Source organism: Engraulis encrasicolus, chromosome 4, assembly GCF_034702125.1.
Source record: "Engraulis encrasicolus isolate BLACKSEA-1 chromosome 4, IST_EnEncr_1.0, whole genome shotgun sequence".
Lineage (NCBI taxonomy): Eukaryota > Metazoa > Chordata > Actinopteri > Clupeiformes > Engraulidae > Engraulis > Engraulis encrasicolus.
In genome coordinates, this window is record NC_085860.1 from 29,108,182 (window position 1) to 29,125,681 (window position 17,500).

General features: G+C 42.8%; 1 protein-coding gene across 1 annotated transcript in view; it reads left to right on the top strand.

Annotated features, from left to right (window-relative positions):
* dock4 (dedicator of cytokinesis 4) overlaps positions 1-17,500 on the top strand; it is an 81,248-nt gene that overhangs the window by 20,809 nt on the left and 42,939 nt on the right. Inside the window, exons 8-20 of the mRNA XM_063197098.1 lie at positions 2,386-2,537; positions 5,381-5,462; positions 8,001-8,061; positions 8,827-8,959; positions 10,559-10,647; positions 11,318-11,443; positions 12,133-12,257; positions 12,806-12,968; positions 13,666-13,772; positions 14,532-14,682; positions 15,372-15,469; positions 15,853-15,936; positions 16,781-16,881. Of these exons, the coding sequence (XP_063053168.1) occupies positions 2,386-2,537; positions 5,381-5,462; positions 8,001-8,061; positions 8,827-8,959; positions 10,559-10,647; positions 11,318-11,443; positions 12,133-12,257; positions 12,806-12,968; positions 13,666-13,772; positions 14,532-14,682; positions 15,372-15,469; positions 15,853-15,936; positions 16,781-16,881 (1,472 nt within the window). The remainder of the gene's footprint in view (positions 1-2,385; positions 2,538-5,380; positions 5,463-8,000; positions 8,062-8,826; positions 8,960-10,558; positions 10,648-11,317; positions 11,444-12,132; positions 12,258-12,805; positions 12,969-13,665; positions 13,773-14,531; positions 14,683-15,371; positions 15,470-15,852; positions 15,937-16,780; positions 16,882-17,500) is intronic.

Here is a 17,500-nt window from a genome sequence, read left to right on the forward strand (position 1 = left end):
ACATTCTTGTAATCCTGCGAGTTCCACGTTGTCTTCTTATTACACATATATACACGCGATTATTTTGGTTTGGTTTTAACTTCTCTAGTAGATATGGTGGCTTCTGTGGTGACGAGTAACCACCTCTCTGGCTCATGTTTTGGCTATGCTAATTTGGCTATGCTAATTACATGGAGTAAACACGTCACACATACCAGTCAGTGTAGTTCTGTACTAGCTTTTTAAAGAATATTAAAATCAGTTCAGATCAGTGAAAAACCGAACATTTTACCACCCGATTCCATAAAACGGGCCACCATGCATATTATATGACTGCCACTACTTCTACTTCGTCGTCAGGGCCGAGATGTAATTTTTCAAAGAAAAAACCCGTTCATTTGTTGCAGGGGCTTGGAACGTTGCCAGCAGGGGGCGATGAGATTACTTTCCCTCCCAATAGAGCTCTTCAGCGTTGACGTCAACTTGTATGCGGCGTTTGGACTTCCGGTTCGATGGCGATTTTTTACATTGCAAAACGCCATAGAGATTCAGGTTTGGCAAAAATATAAGTTGCACGGCAACAACGAACATTAGCGTGTCCCCGCATCCCTTTCTCATTAGTGGAACGGATCGTATCATCATGTTGGTGTATTCACATGTTAAATCATGACGATTATAATTCAATATTGCTAACCCCTTTCTGATCATTAAAACTTCCGAACTACATACTTTCCTTTGGTTGCCATGGGTACAAGCCTCCGCACGTACATGCCGTTAGATACAGGCGCCGCTTCTGTAGTCGCCAAAAGCTTCCGGGTTTAGCATATGGACGCAACATCGTATTTATGTCGAAGTTTGACACAAAATGATCAACCATGTCATACCTACAGCGTATTTTTAACACCCTAGACAGTTTGCGGGGGTTCGCTAAGCGCGTGCTTGCACTCGGAGCTTATTTGAAATTTACCCCTATTCATTCCCAATGGAGGCCGGAAGCCGATACGAACCAGGAAGTCCTTAAATGCTAACATGAAAGACTACAATCTACTACATGCTTCCGAGTTACTGAAGAACTCTATTGGTGGTGGGGGCCCTATTGTGTCATTTCTCCCTGAGCCCAGGGCCCTCCTGTATTGGTGGTGGGGGCCCTATTGTGTCATTTCTCCCTGAGCCCAGGGCCCTCCTGTATTGGTGGGGGGGGCCCTATTGTGTCATTTCTCCCTGAGCCCAGGGCCCTCCTGTATTGGTGGGGGGGGCCCTATTGTGTCATTTCTCCCTGAGCCCAGGGCCCTCCTGTATTGGTGGGGGGGGCCCTATTGTGTCATTTCTCCCTGAGCCCAGGGCCCTCCTGTATTGGTGGTGGGGGCCCTATTGTGTCATTTCTCCCTGAGCCCAGGGCCCTCCTGTATTGGTGGTGGGGGCCCTATTGTGTCATTTGCAGGCCGTACTGTATGTGGGGTTCTATCAGTGTTTTGCCTTGTGTGGACCTGTGTGCAGTTGTACCGCTGCTGGCTACATAGAGGAATCTAGTGGCTAGTGACTGACCTGCTTGTCTTCACTGTCATACTAGTCAGTCATTGAAATTGACCAAAGGCTTCGTTTCAGACAGCACATTTATAGTAGACACTATCGCAGAACGCTGTAACATAGGCAAGGAAAAGTACTTTGTGGCATGACAGGAATTTCCATTATTCCACACATACATATTCAATTCTGTTATGCAATCTCTGTTATGACAATGGATCCGCAACATCTTTCTTCCTCTGCATGTTCAATTTGCACAGGAGTCAGGACTGCGTCATCGGCAAAGAGCTCTGGGGTCTTGAGAAAGTAGAAATTCCTGCTGTACTTGACCCAGCTATTTGTCCAACCAGCAGAGCCTAATGAACGCAGAAATCGTCAGACAAGACTAGTGATCTGATAATTAGTGAAATCCCCTAGAGTTTTAAGTGCACCGGCATCGCAGCAGGTGTTTTACTTGAAATCCAGATGTGAAGTCTGAGAAAATGTGATTCTAAAGGGTAAATGTACATAGTATATAGTATGCGTATGACACGGTTTGCTGTGTGCTCTATTCCTAGTATTTCGTCATTGCACCAGTCCATTCTAATATAATCAACATGTTATGTACTGTACTAGTAGTGTGGTGGTGTTTTTTTCTCTTGCATCATTAAAACCTCTGTAGAGTAGAGAGAGTAGAGAATCATCTATTAATCCAGAGGGAAATTAAGTTGTGCAGTAGCATACATACATAAATATAGAAGAAGACATAAAGACATTACATTTATCATACATACATACATTCACAAAGTCATATCTTTCTGCTTTAACACGTCGCTGTTGGTTTGCTGCTGTTCTCCTCCTTGAACTTGACCCTGACCCTGACCTTGACTGCGGCGTGGGAAGATGGAGCGTCGTCACCGGCGTAAGGAGCTGCCCGGGCAGGCCAGCATGCACCACCTGTTCCTGCAGCTGAAGGGCCTAATGAGCACCAGCCTCGGGGAGGAGCTGGAGGCCTTCTTCTTCATCTACGACAGCAGGGAGAGCCGACCAATCAGGTACCTAGCCTAGGATTTCTATTAGTCTGTGATGTCAGAGAAAGCTGGAGGCCTTGCTCTTCGTCTACGACAGCAGGGAGAGCCGACCAATCAGGTATCTAGGATTTCTCTTATAGTCTGTGATGTCAAAGAAAGCGGTCCAATCCGACAGTCAGCTTGAGGCAGCAGGGAGAGCCGACCAATCAGATACCTCCTAGGATTTCTCTTATGAGAGAAATGACATGAGAGAAAGTGGTGGGTTGGATTTTTTTCCCTTCGTCTATCCCTATGACATTGGAGAGTCAGTCCATCAAGCGTGTTATATATTTTTTCCTTGGTTATGACATCAGAGAAAGTGGTCCAATCAGGTGAGAGGGATTTTACTTCGCCTATGACATCAGAAAGCAATCCAATCTGGTATGTGCGATATTTTTATCAGAAAGTATGGGGCAAGATGTTTAAGTCTGTGACATCATTCACAGTTTTGTTTACCTATGACTGCAGAGAGAGTAGACCAATCATGTGGGTAGAATTTTTCTTCGTCTATGACATCAGGAGAAAACAATCCAATCAGATGGATAGGATTTGTTTCTCGTCGGTGACATGAACGAAAGTTGTGGGACGGATTTTTCCTTCGTCTATGTCTATGACATTAGAGGGTCAGCATCTAACATCAGAGAAAGTGATTGAATCAGATGGTTACAATTTCCCAAAAAATCAAAACCCAGAAAAAAAACAGATCAGTGGCACAGGTGCTGGACAAAACAAGATAACCTAAAGGAAACAATACATGTCCGCAAAACTGTTCTTTGCTCCCAAATATTTCATGCCACAATGTTTTGGACGCTTAGTCTTTCATCAGGTACAAAGTGGTCGCACTTGATGAAGGACTGAGCATCCGAAACATAGTGTCATTAAATATTTTGAGCATAGAATAGTGTTGCGGACATGTGTTGTTTCCTGTATGATTTTTCTTTGTCCATGACATTGAGAGCCAATCAATATTTTATGGATGACTAAAAAGAAAGAAGTCAACCCGGCGCTCAGGTGTGTGGAAAAAAAGTGTCCAAAATGGTGCTCTTGGGGTTGGGAAATCCAGAATTAGGAAAGCAGAAGGTCCCAGGCACTCAGAGGTGAGTCAGTCCGAAGAAGGAGGTATATTAAAAAGCCTTTATTATCTGTGGCTAATCATAATTGAAATTAAAATGGATGGATTTTGTGGATGACATCAGAGAAAGTCAGGGAGATAGGCCATAATACACCATGATATTGCAAGAAAGTTAATATCTACTGTACATTTCATCTACACATGACATCAGAGAATGTGGTCTTAGTCAGGGGTGTGATGGCTGTATTTCTCTTTTCACCTACAATATAACACCAGAGAGATTTGTAATAGTGATCTATTTTGAAGGACCACTGGCCACCCCTTGATAAATCTTCAGGGCCACTCTAGTAACATACTTTTTTCCCCTTTTTTTTCAAACAACATTAAAACAACGCATACATAAATTATTTCGTCATGTAGCTTACCAGTCTTCACAGCAACATGCTAATATGAAAAGGCTATTCTGTATTTTAAATTTTGAAAAATATCCATACACTCCAGATGTGATATTGACACCTCGCCAAAGCAGTAACAAAGCTCCCATGGTGTGTGTGTACAGTACAGTAAGCTGTGCTGTGGCATGAGCCTGACACGACACGAGACATAAATATTTAATGTCTGTCTCCTCTCCTTTGGCCTCTTGATGTAAAGGGCCCTTTATGTGCTGGCTTGGACTCCGCCTTGGGTGTGAATTATTCACTGTGATTGTAGCCTCGGGACACTCAGGAGAGTGAGTAGTGTGTAGTGTGTAGTGTAGTGTGAGAGAGGCTGCTGTGCTGCGCAAGCCTCAGTGGACTCCCCTCTCATAATTAATCATCCTGACTTAGGCACACACATGCACATGCATATGTGCGCACGCACGCACGCGTGCACGCACACGCACACGCACACACACACACACACACACACACACACACACACACACACACACACACACACACACACATACCCTGTACACACACACACACAGAGTCACTCTATATATTTTCTCTCTCTCTCTCTCTCTCTCTCTCTCTCTCTCTCTCACACACACACACACACACACACACACACACACACACACACACACACACACACACACACACACACACACACACACACACAAACACAAACACACATTGCCACTGACTCAGTAGGAGGGGCCCCTGAGAAGAGTGAAGTATGCTGTAGTATGGCTCTGCTGTGCATTTGGCGGTGGGAGAGCAGTGCATGCTGGTAGGCAGAGGCAATCACACCAGCGTGATAACTGGTACCAAACCAATAGCCATCCAGTTGGATTCAATGTGAAAAAAGATACCGTACAAGGCAACTATTTCCACTACGAATGTCTCTTTGGTTTGTCAGGCGATTGATAGTCTGAGAGAGACCTGATTTTTCTTGATGTATTTATTTTTGGATGGGCACACACTGTCATATTCACACGGTTTGTGAAATAAAAAACAGATCCAACACAGCTGAGCTGATCTGAGCTGTTTGACCGAAAAATGATACTCTGAGAGGGCACTGTAGATGTTATTGTTGGCTTATTTATTAACTAATTAATGTATTCATCCATTTATTTATTTAAGTAAAGGGAGGATAAATTACTGTATACTGGTCTTCTTTGCTGGTAGTGTATTTTGCTGGTATCATTTATTTTCTGTTTATTTATTTATTTATTTATTTAGGGGTGGGCACACACTGTTGTTTGCCACCCTCACACGGTTGGGCAAAAAAAACATAACCCAAAGTGCATCTCTATATCTCCCCTCTGCAGTGAGAGGTTCCTAGTTCGCCTGAATAAGCAAGGAGTTCCGAGTGCGCCTGAGAAGACGGAGAGACAGTGCACTCTGTTTGTGGTAAGTGCAGCTCACGTTTTTGGTTTCTTTCAACGCTCTCCTGAGGGCCGTTGTAGACAAGGTCTCCCTTTTTGAAGAGCACTATACTAAACTGTGATTGTGTGTAGACACTAGACATTACTAATGTAAGCCGTGTGTGATGGAGACTGCACTGTACGTAGATAGCAACAGTGTGCAGGGCTTTTGCTTTGTTTTTTTGTGTTGAGGTCAGGGTAAATCCTAACAGCATCTTTCTATACTCAACTGTTTCACAGATGCTTTTTAAAAAGCTGCTTTGTTTAAACACAAGACGTGTGTGCGTGCGTGAGGTGGTGTTTCAAGAAGGCGGTTTATTGACTAACCGCAGAGATACACCAGCGGCGACGCGATTCAAGCGACAGAGTGTAGCAGCAAGCGATACGAGAGACTGAGGAGACTAGAGTATGTCCGTACAGGCAGAAGGCAAAGCATTCAAGCATTCCCATTGGCTGTGGTCACTGACCTCTATACAGTCATTGGCTGTCGCGGCTTGTCGCCGAACCGCGTCATAGAAAGTTGAAAAGATTTCAACTTCAAATTGTCGCGCTCGTCGCGCAAATCGCTCTAGTCTCCAGAATCTCTTTTGTCTCTCGACTCAATACAAAGTCAATTACTTCCGTCGCTCGACTCGCTCAGATCGCCGCTGGTGTATCTCTGCGGTAATAAATGATGAGTTAACTCAGATTTAATGGAAAACCTGCTAACAGAGGAGTCTTGTGTCTTTCTTTCCTTGATAAAACAAAGGCATTTTGATGGTACACTTTTTTATCAAGAATCAAGAATCAAGAGCTTTTATTGTCATTGACAAATAAATTTGACAACGAAATTGCGTTTTAGAATACACTGTACATGTACCCCAGGGCCGCTGCTCATACGGGCGCTGCCACTAACACACCTCCACCACCTAGGCTCAAGTTTAATACACATTGGGAAAGGATGAGGGTAAAAAAATTGTCCATGTCTTCATATTATAGAGTTAACATCAAGGCATAGATGAAAAAAACCTCATATTTTAGCAAAAAAAGCAGTAGAGACAAACATTCGTATGAACCGGGGGGTGGGGGTGGGGGGGTTGGAGATGGGGAAGGGAGAGGGGTTGCAGATAAGACAGAGGACGCGTTGAAGTTGAGGGAGGGGGGAGGGGGGGGGTGGCACTGGGTAGTCCTATCCCCACTGTGCACCAGATCTTATCCGCCTGAGAGACGGCCTTGGCCTGGTCCACAGCAAGTCCAAAACAAACACCAGGTGTCCATTGTGATGGGTAGGGAGGCAGAGTCTCCTGACACTGCTTGTCCTCCAGGGAGAGATAGATGAGTCCTGACCTAGGTCAGGTCGCTGATTTGCTGGGGCGCCAAAGACAGATTAGATTCATGTTTGGGTTATTGCAGGCATTCCTTTTTACTGCTCTGCAGGGATACGCATGTGACTGGCCACACGTCTCAAATACAGATGAATTTCCAACAATTTTGCCTCCAGCCCGATCGATTCAATTTGGCGGTTGTGTGCGACAAGTCCATCAATGCGGCGATCCATAGCTTCGAGGTGGCGTTGTACGGCCACAAGCCCTTCCAACAGTCTGTCCATCGTACGGTGACCAGCCACAGAACTCTCCAAAGCGCGATTCACAACCACATTCTGTGCTCGAACTTCACTGCCCACCTTATCAATCAAGCCGCGCAGCTTGGGGCCCATAATAGCTGCTGCGATCCTTGTACAGTTGCGGTAGATCAGGCCCAAGAGTAATCCAATTCCCAACAAGCCTGTCACCAGAAAGCCAAAGATGTATAAATCTTCAATGTCCTCCACGTCCATCGGAGCAAGACACATGATGCGCCACTTCCCCCACGGGTCCATCACGTAGCCAGCTGCCGATGTCCCGTCTGGACAGTTGGGCTCCCCCGAACCCACTTTGATCTTCGAAAAGATGGTGTCAATTGCGTTGATAGACCAGTTGACCAAATCCATTGTTAATTTCAAATTCAGGAGAAAAAGACAGCGGGAGCCTCTGCAGAGTAAGTCAGACGAAGACAGAGTGCATAGCAGGGAGAAGGATAGGAGATAGGGAGAGGGAAGAGCTAAGAAAAACACGTCCGCCTCCTCCGAGGTCAGAATACAGTACTATATTACAGAACTAATTTTAGGAGATTTACCGCTATTTGTGAGTTAACTTAGCCGTGGTTACTGATGAAAGTGACTCGGCCTGCCTCCTGGAACACCACTCTGGTGTGATGTAGAGATCGCACCAACACACACATTAAACAGTAGTATATGTAACCATGTAGAGACACTCGATAACATTGAAAGATAATTTGTTGCCATTTTTATAGATCCTATAAATCCTTATAAAGGAAAGCTCCATGCATTTAACAACGTTGTTTACTTGTCTACTTGGAGATAGCACAGTAATATAGTGGAGCACACTTTTACACACTTAAATAAATCACTATATTTATTTTGTAACTTGTAATTTGCGACAGTAACATGTTGAATTAAAATAAAATGTGTATGTGTTTTTTTAAGGATTTGGGGAGTAGCGATCTTCGAAAAGATGTTTATGTTGTAGCTCATATTATTAGAATCGGTAAGAGCTGCTGGACTGTTGTCTAGACCCTTTTCAAAGAAACACCATACGTATGTTTTTTGTGTGTCTGTGTACACCACTGAATATCATTTTTTTACGTAAGGTTGAGTCCTGTGTGTCATGTCTGACTTGTCTCCTTGTTAGTCTGTGCATGGCCTCGGCTAGCTAACTCCCATTCCTAGTGACAGTTCTATGTTCATTTATGATGTCTGTCAAATGTCCATTGCATGTGTTCACCTCTTTATGGTTTTGTGACACGGGCAGAACTGTACTGTACCTCGCCTGTAGATTGTTACTGTTGCTATGTGCTATGCTAAAACAAAGCAAAAGTAATCGATGACTGTTGGCAAATTGATACTACTATTCCATCAGTCACCACATGTTGGTGTCTACCGTACAAAACCCTGTATCTAAGCACAATGCAGGTTTACTGCAATATGCCTTTTGGTGTATCGTGGCTTATTTGCAGGGTGATGGACATTTGTTGCAACAAAATTGGAACATGTGCACATAACTTGCCACACAATTAGGCTGTGTTGTTGACACCTGGGGGACATTTCTCGAAACCATAGTTGCCAACTTCATTAGCTACTTTGTCGTTTTCAAGGCAATTTCCCATTGGCATCTACCCAAGTTGCTAACTAGCTAACAACTAGGCTTTTGAGAAATGCACCCCTGAGTTGTATTAGTCTTAGTAATGACGCGGTGCTGTATCCCACATGGTGTTGAATGTGTTTTGTGTGTACCGGTAACCACCTCCTCCAGGGCGGATGGTGGCGGGGGAGAAGAAGAGTGTGTCTAGTACCCAGTACAGGCGGCCGTTTGGCTGTGCCGTCATCAGCATCGCTGACCTCCTCACCCTGGACTCCAAAGACGAACACCTACTGAAGGTCTACGCGTAAGTTGTGCAGCAAGATATTCTCTCTTTTTTAATTCTTTTTTTATTGAACAGCGAGAAACAAACAAAAAACAAACAAATATAGAGAAAAAAACAAGAATATACCACACAAAATAATTCACCCTGCATCATCCTCAACCCTCCCACTCCGCCCACAGCTTTCCAAACCTCCCCATTCGCAATCTATGTGCAAAAGTGATCTTTTCCATCAAATAAATGTCCTCGACTATAACAGTCCATTCTGTTATAGTGGGTATATCTGGCTGCAGCCAATGCCTTGTAACAGTCTTTCTAGCAGAAAGTCTTCCTCACCAACAATATAAGTTGGTTCATTGTCAGTGTAACATACTGTAGAAGAGAAAGCGCTTCTGCAGTCGGTTAAGTCCTCACGGGAACATTTTTTAGGTTGAAACGGATGCATTTTAAAATTGGTTTTTAGTTATTATTTTGTTTCTGCTCTTTCTGGGTGTAGAGTGTTTTTCTTTGAAATATAAAAAGAAGGACATCTGAGTTACTGTGATTATTGTAATATCAATTTTCTTGTGTTTCATATTGCTCTAGCTTACATTCGTTCTCCCTTGATACTGCAGTGTTCATACCATATCATTGATTAGGAAGCCATGCGTGTGCCGTGGTAGATATTTATTGCTTTAATATTGAACACTATTGACTACCAGAGCAGGCATAATCAACACAACCACTCCTAAGACACGATGATGTGTTACAGCCGTCTAGACACAGACAGGCAAGGCCATCTGCATAACGCGCTTCATACACAGAGGGATTTCAATGTGCTTTAGAACAATAAATACATGGAGAAAAAAAGATTTTTTGCAAGATTAGTCTATGGAGATGCATTTTGTGATTAGATCTGTCTTCCAGACAATATCAGGTAATGCAGTCATGGGTGAGCGGTTAGGGCGTCAGACTTGCATCCCAGAGGTTGCCGGTTCGACTCCCGACCCGCCAGGTTGGTGGGGGGAGTAATCAACCAGTGCTCTCCCCCATCCTCCTCCATGACTGAGGTACCCTGAGCATGGTACCGTCCCACCGCACTGCTCCCTATGGGGCGCCACTGAGGGCTGCCCCCTTGCACGGGTGAGGCATAAAATGCAATTCCGTTGTGTGCAGTGTGCAGTGTTCACTTGTGTGCTGTGAGTGCTGTGTCACAATGACAATGGGAGTTTGAGTTTCCCAATGGGCTTTCACTTTTTCACTTTCACTANTGTTGTTTTTGTTGTTATTGTTTCAGTAAATTGGATGAGTTATTTTAATGGCTTCAGAGAGAGAGTATAGCATAGGCTACAGTAAAAGCTGTAACTATAATACAAATATTTGTATTAACTGTATGACCAGAGTTGCATGAAGTAGAGGTGGAAGTATTCTTACAAATGTAATTGCAACACTAGTGGTATGATATTACATAGTTTCAACTTTGTAACATCATACTACTAGTGTTGTATTTACATCTGTGAGAGTACTTCTACTTCTGCTTTATACAACACACAGAGTAGATATAGCCTGTATATAACTAACTATAAGTGCAACTATCGGTGTAACAATAGCTGATATTGTTATTGTTTTCTGCTGTGTTTTCAGGTGTAATGTGGAGAGTGAGTGGTACCAGATCCATGATAACGTCATTAGGAAGGTCAGCTCCAGATACAGCCTGGTGGGCTCCAACACGGGTACGCACAGCAGTTCGCACACACACACCCACCACACCAAGCAGGGCTGGCCTGGGGGAGAAATAGGGCCCGGGCACTTTTGGCTTAAAGGGCTCCCCCCTCATAATCAGCGGCACACAACTGGCTCACCGGTGGGCCCCGCACCCTTGTGGGCCCCTATTTTCAGAAATGATAAAAAATACTAATAGTATTTTTTTTATACATTTCTGAAAATAGGGGCCCACGAGGATGCGGAGCCCACCAAGAAATGCCCGCTATGCCAGATGGCCAGTCCACCCACCACACCAACCACGTATCCACACAAACATATGAATGATTCAGATGAATATCAATAGCTATGAATGATTCAGGGAGAAGGTGGTGGAAAGACACTCTATGAAATCTAGTGTAATCCAAAGCATGACGAATTGAGAAATGTGTAAACATTGATGATGGGCAAGTGATTGTGATAAGAGCAGAGCCAATAATGTATTTTACTGTATATTTTACTGACATATGTCAGTATTTGTATTTTACTAACATACGTAATGTGTCAATTTGGTAAGAGCAAAAAAAAAAGAAAAAAGGAAAAAAAAAGAAAAGAATCTGATGTGTCTTAACGGGTTACATAAAATGTATTATTATTATTATTATTATTATTATTTATGATGTGTGTATGTGTGCTGGTCAGGTCTGTCGGTGTCTATGCAGCTGCTGCATGGCGATATGGATCAGATTCGTAAGGACTACATGCGCATCTTCACACGCAATGTATCCATCACCAAGAGACTCGGCTTCGCAGACGTCATCATGCCTGGTGAGATTTGATTTGATGAAGACTATTATGACTATGATAGGACTTTGATAAACAAGAGGCCAATAACCAATGTGTAATCAAAAATATCCATATACATGTAAACAGCTTCTTAAAAAAAACTGTGTAATATTTTAAGTAGTTCATTTCCAGAATTCATGCTGCCCATTCACAAGTGTTACTTTTCTAACAAATACTTACAACCACCATCAAATTCAAAGTATTCATTATGACTGGGAAAATTGCACTTTCCATACATGAAAAGGGGGATCTTCTCAATGGTGCGCCGTTTTGAATGTCAAGAAATAGACATTTTTAGCTGCAAAAATTGCTGTACTTTGGTCATACTAGTAAGTATTGGTTTATTACTTAGCAAATAGTCATAAAAATATAATATTTGGCAATAAGCAGCACAGTTTCGATGAGCAGTGTAGTTGCAATACCTACTCTGGCCACATCCTACACAGTGCACTTTTAATGATGGCTTACAGTGAGATTTGGGTGCTGGTTACATGTATACAGATATTTACCTCTTAGCCATCTTAAACTTAGCCACGCTGACTGATGAAAGTGAGTCGGCCTGCCTCCCTGGCAGGGCATTTTGATCTTTAATGTAGAGAATAAACTGTGTCAATGAAATGATTCTTGTTTGTAGTAAATGAGTGATGGTGTGACTTGTTCCTCCATGCCAGGCGAGATTAGGAATGATCTGTATGTAACGCTGGAGAGGGGGGAGTTTGAGAAGGGGGGCAAGAGTGTGGCTCGGAACGTGGAGGTCAGCGTGCACGTCCTTGGATCAGAAGGACAGACTCTAAAGGTATGTTGGACAATCACTCATGTTGGATGTTGGACAAATACATACAGTGCATTCATTATCCTGATCTGATCAATACATTCCAAAAAATACATTCATTTTCAATCCATCTTGTTGAAAATCCACCGTGTGACTGATAGATGTTATACTTTTATGTGTAGAGAACACACAGAGCAAGGAGCCAAATCCATCCTAAAATGGACAGTCATCCTAGTTTAAATCCTATAAATGGTTTACAGATTGAGGGGATCAGGCCTGAATTAAACCCTCTGCTGAAACTTTGTGCCCTGTGTTTTGTTGTCAAAAGCATTTTTTTTACTATTGCACTATTTTGGTCGAGAAGAAAACTAGAACTGAGTTTTAAGTTAACCCAGCCATCTGTGCGTCTTTGTGGTAAGCCATCCATAATGCGGCGATGCATGTTCCCTGAATGTTTCAAGAAAATAAAGAGAAAACCGCACACTCTGCTCCATGTTTTAATAGACCTTAAAAATACCTTATTGGTGTGCGATACCTCTTTTTTTCTAAGATGCATGTTCCCCAAAAAACAGGACCTGGTGTGTGCGGGCTCGGGAGAGCCGGGAGGGGAGCAGCACAGCTCCTTTGTGCTGTACCACAGCAACAGCCCTCGCTGGGCAGAGCAGATCAAACTGCCCGTCCCCCTGGACCTGTACAGAGGCCTGCACATACGCTTCGAGTTCAGACACTGCTCCAGTAAGCCAAGCCTGCTTCTCTCTCTATCTCTGAAGTGTGTGTGTGTGTGTGTGTGTGTCTGTGTGTGCGTGTGTGCGTGTGTGTGTGTGTGTGTGTGTGTGTGTGTGTGTGTGTGTGTGTGTGTGTGTGTGTGTGTGTGTGTGTGTGTGTGTGTGTGTGTCTGTTTTCTGCTTCATTTTGGAGAGGACAGTGAAGTAGTAGTAGATAGGAAATATGTGGGAGAGAGAGGCATGGTGAAATTGGTGTACAGCCACAAGCTGGATTTGCACCTGCAGTGCGTACCCATGGTACATGTTCCAGTAAAAATAGGCAAAGATAGCACTTGAAAAAATAGTACCTGAATAAAATACTGCTTTAAAGAAAAGCGCAATGTACTGTATGTCACATACTATATGACTTCAGAGTTATAAATGTATGCTATAATGTATTTCAGGTGAATAAAAGGCTACTAAATTATGCTCAAATGCTGTAATAACTGACTTTCATGAAGTCCAAGGGGGTAATCCAGAAAGCAGGGTTATTCTCTTACCTGGCTTTGAGTGGCAAGTGGGAACTCAAGGACTCAAAGATATCTGTGGCTATGTTTTAATTAAACGATACGCCTGCAAGTTTCTATCAAGAGAGGTTTACAACTTACTCATGGTTAAAGTAGCCAGGTTTAGTAACTTAACTAAAATTGTTCTGATGTCCTCTCCAGCCAAGGAGAAAGGTGAGAAGAAGATCTTTGGTTTCTCCTTTGTCCCCTTGATGCAAGAAGATGGAGGCATACTGCAGGATGGAACCCATGAGCTCCTCGTCCATAAGGTCTTGCTAACATGTGCATAGTCACGTGTGTGTGTGTGTGTGTGTGTGTGTGTGTGTGCGTGTGTGCGTGCGTGCGTGCGTGCTTGCGTGCGGGCGGGCGTGTGAGCGCACATGTATGTATGTGAACTGCTGGAGGTCTGATTGTACTCAAGCGTGTGGTATATATTTACTGAAATGTGCAATAATGTGCATTAGGTCTTTACAGATGTTAACAGTCAATAATCCGAACTTGGTCAATTGGCTACTTACACTCTGCTTGTGTGTGTGTGCGTGCGTGCATGCTTGCATGCATATTCAAGTGTGTGTTGTAAGAGCGTAGGTGGTGACCAAAGGTCAGAGTCAGTAATTCCCACATGCTGCATATACACAGTAAATTTGCCAGTGTTAATTTTGCAGTGTTAAGGCTTATTAACACTATTGGAGTAATTCCAACACCAAATGGAGTGAGGTGCTCTCCAGTGTCAGTGACAAATGAAGTTGTTAATTTGTGTGGAGTTAGAAGTACTCCAGAGAGCCCCCGCCTCCTCGAGGTGATGGAGTTTGCCTGCACCATTGTATGCTCCCCGAAACTACTTTACTCTTTATAGTGTTAGCTTAACACTATAAATCTAACACCAGTGTTTAACACTGATCTGGAGCAGGACCAAATAGACACTAGAACAGTGTTAATTTTAACTCTTTAAGTGTTATTTTAACACTGTAAAATTGACTGTGTAAGCATGTGTATTGTCATGCAGTATTTGCTGTGTTCTTTTACAGTGTGAGGATGCCGCAAGTGCGCAGGACGTGGCTCGCTACCTGCGGCTGCCCCATACTAAAACACAGGTGGCCACCAACAGCCAACCACGCAGCAGCAAAGAGTCCTTCTGGATAACATCCTTCCTGTGCTCCACCAAGCTGACGCAGAATGGTATGACTCACCATTGAAGTGTATGAAACAGCCTTGAAATCTTTATTTTCTTTCTTTCTTTCTTTCTTTCTTTCTTTCTTTCTTTCTTTCTTTCTTTCTTTCTTTCTTTCTTTCTTTCTTTCTTTCTTTCTTTCTTTCTTTCTTTCTGTATGAATTAATGAATGAATGTCAGTGTTGATAAATAATACTGTATGTGTTAAAGTGATACTGTAATGCTTATTTTACACCTCTCATTGAGTTAAATTATTGAGTTTTACCTTTCTCCTGTACTTTCAACCGTTCTCTGAGTATGGCAGTGCAAATTTTACCTCTAAGCTAGTAGTTAACATTGAGTCCTATGAGACCAGTTAGCCGCCAGCTGGTCTCATAGGACTCAATGTTAATTGCTAGCATGGAGGTAAAATTTGCACTGCCATACTCGGAGAACGATTGAAAGTACAGGAGAAAGGTAATACTGAGTCATTTAACACAAGGAGAGGTGTACAATAAGCTTATTTCCAAAAATGGGACAGTATCACTTTAACACAAGGCCACCTTATTTGTAAGTGCTTTCTACAGCATCGAACTCCACACTCATCAGCTTCCTTTCAAATGTCTGTGATTCAAATGATAACAATGCTCACGATTCTTTAACAATTGACACACACCGTTGAGGAGGAGTGTTGTAATGTTGTATTGATGTTTCACAGGTTGTCTACTGGACCTACTAAGGTGGCGATCGCAGCCAGAGAAGATCGCGGACTGCTTGGCGAAGCTCAAAGACATTGACGGCACTGAGATTGTGAAGGTGAATTCCACAATGGCCCTCACATGAATGTTATTTTCGGTGGCTTTAAGCAAGCAGCAAAGACCTAAGAGACAAAAGCTCCATGGATATAATGGTGAGGGGGAGGAGGAGAACAGCTGGAGTTGTGTCCACCTGTCATTATGTCCATGGAACTTGCCACCTCAGTCATTTCAAAGGCCAAATAAGTCTAGGTAGACAGATGCTGAGGCACTCAAGGTTGCAATTTTTTTTAAACTTTTTTATTTGGCTACAATGCCTACGCGTTTCGGCCCTTATGGCCTTCTTCAGGCCGTAGCCAAAGAAGTCTAAAGATACAGTATGTGTGTATGGTTCTTTTGCTGTGGTTTGTTTCTGATGTCTAAAATGCATCACTCTCTGCTCAGTTCCTACAAGACACCCTGGACACTCTGTTTGGTATTTTGGACCAGAACTCTCAGAGATACGGATTGAAAGTGTTCGACTGCTTGGTGAGTTCCTCTGAGGGCTGCTGATAAGACAATACCAGAGATTCTTTAAGTATATAGAGATATGCCAATGTAATAGATTGCTATGGGCACCTAACATGACCAGGTTCCGGTCTGCCTAAAGGAGCGTGTCATAATACTCCTAGCATTGAATAGAACAGTCCTTAGGTCTGCCTAGGTCTGCCTAAGGGGGGCCATAATAGAACCAGGAAACAATGGGCCAATGGAATCTCTCTCTCTCTACTCTCTCTGACAATACTGGGGTCAGTGTCAGGACCCCATTTTGGGTTGCCTGGGATTCAAATGGGATCACCTGAAAATTCTGAAAGTGTGTGAGAAAAAGAATACTGATATTATCAATATAAACATAAGCAAACATAAAACATAAACATTCTCTTTGAAACACCATTTACATTCTTAGTCTGCCACAAATATTTATAGGTTGAATACCCTACAACTTAACTAGTTCAGTAATGTTTTATTTTTTGTTGTGAAAAATATGTATGGGGTCCCCAGAGATTTGGAATGTCAAAATGGGGTCCCGTGCCATAAAAGGTTGGGAATCACTGTTGTATCCTGTCCAGATGATTGATTGATATACATAACATACACAGCTGTTCATCCCAATGCAGCATTATTGGAACACTCTATGCTTATTGCGTACACATTTTGATCAGGGTTGCATTAGTCCATCCATGGTTGCTGTGGTTACTGGCAGCTGAAAAAAAACGAAGGTGTTAGCAAAATGTGCTCAAATGATGCACACAACAGAGAGACACATTTTATCTAAGACGGCGGACTGTACTCTCACTCACTTGGATTTTTTTCCTCTCTGATTTTAACCTAGGTGTACATAATAAATTTACTGCAGGATAGTAAATTTCAACATTTCAAGCCAGTGATGAACACCTACATCGAGGATCACTTTGCTGGAGCCCTGTCATACAGGTAAGAACATTTTGTCAACTCCTTATTGTCCCTCGATGTCATCAGTCAGCTTGATCTGTGACTTGTAAACTCACCTGGTCACAAAACATCATAAAAATGTGGAGAGACTTGTTATTGTATGACTGTAATACGCAATAGTATATTATTACTTAACTGTCCTAAATGGTAAACACTTGACTTCAATGACTTCCTATAGAGTATTAACGGATGTGACTTCACTTGACTATAGGCTAGTGTTACTAATATGGTAGAATATCACATTTTTCAGTGTAAGGAATCTTTGGCAATAATGGTAAGGGCGGCAGGAGCTAAAGCATGTATCCTAGCAACCCAGAGGAGAAATCACTTTCTGTGCCGTAGATACATACGAGCCACAAGAGGCTAATCATGGCACTTTATCCTCAGGAAACCACAGAACCTGCCACAGGCCTTGTAATGTAAAGTCACAGAATTTGGATTTTGGAATATTCCATATAAACATTAAAACAAACTATATAATGGTAAGACAATCCATTTGACAGTACAATGCAGTTTCCAGTGTTTGGTGATTTCACCTCGCTGCAACAGACAGCTCATGATAAATAAAAATACAAACTGTAAAAGGAAGTTGCAAAAAAAG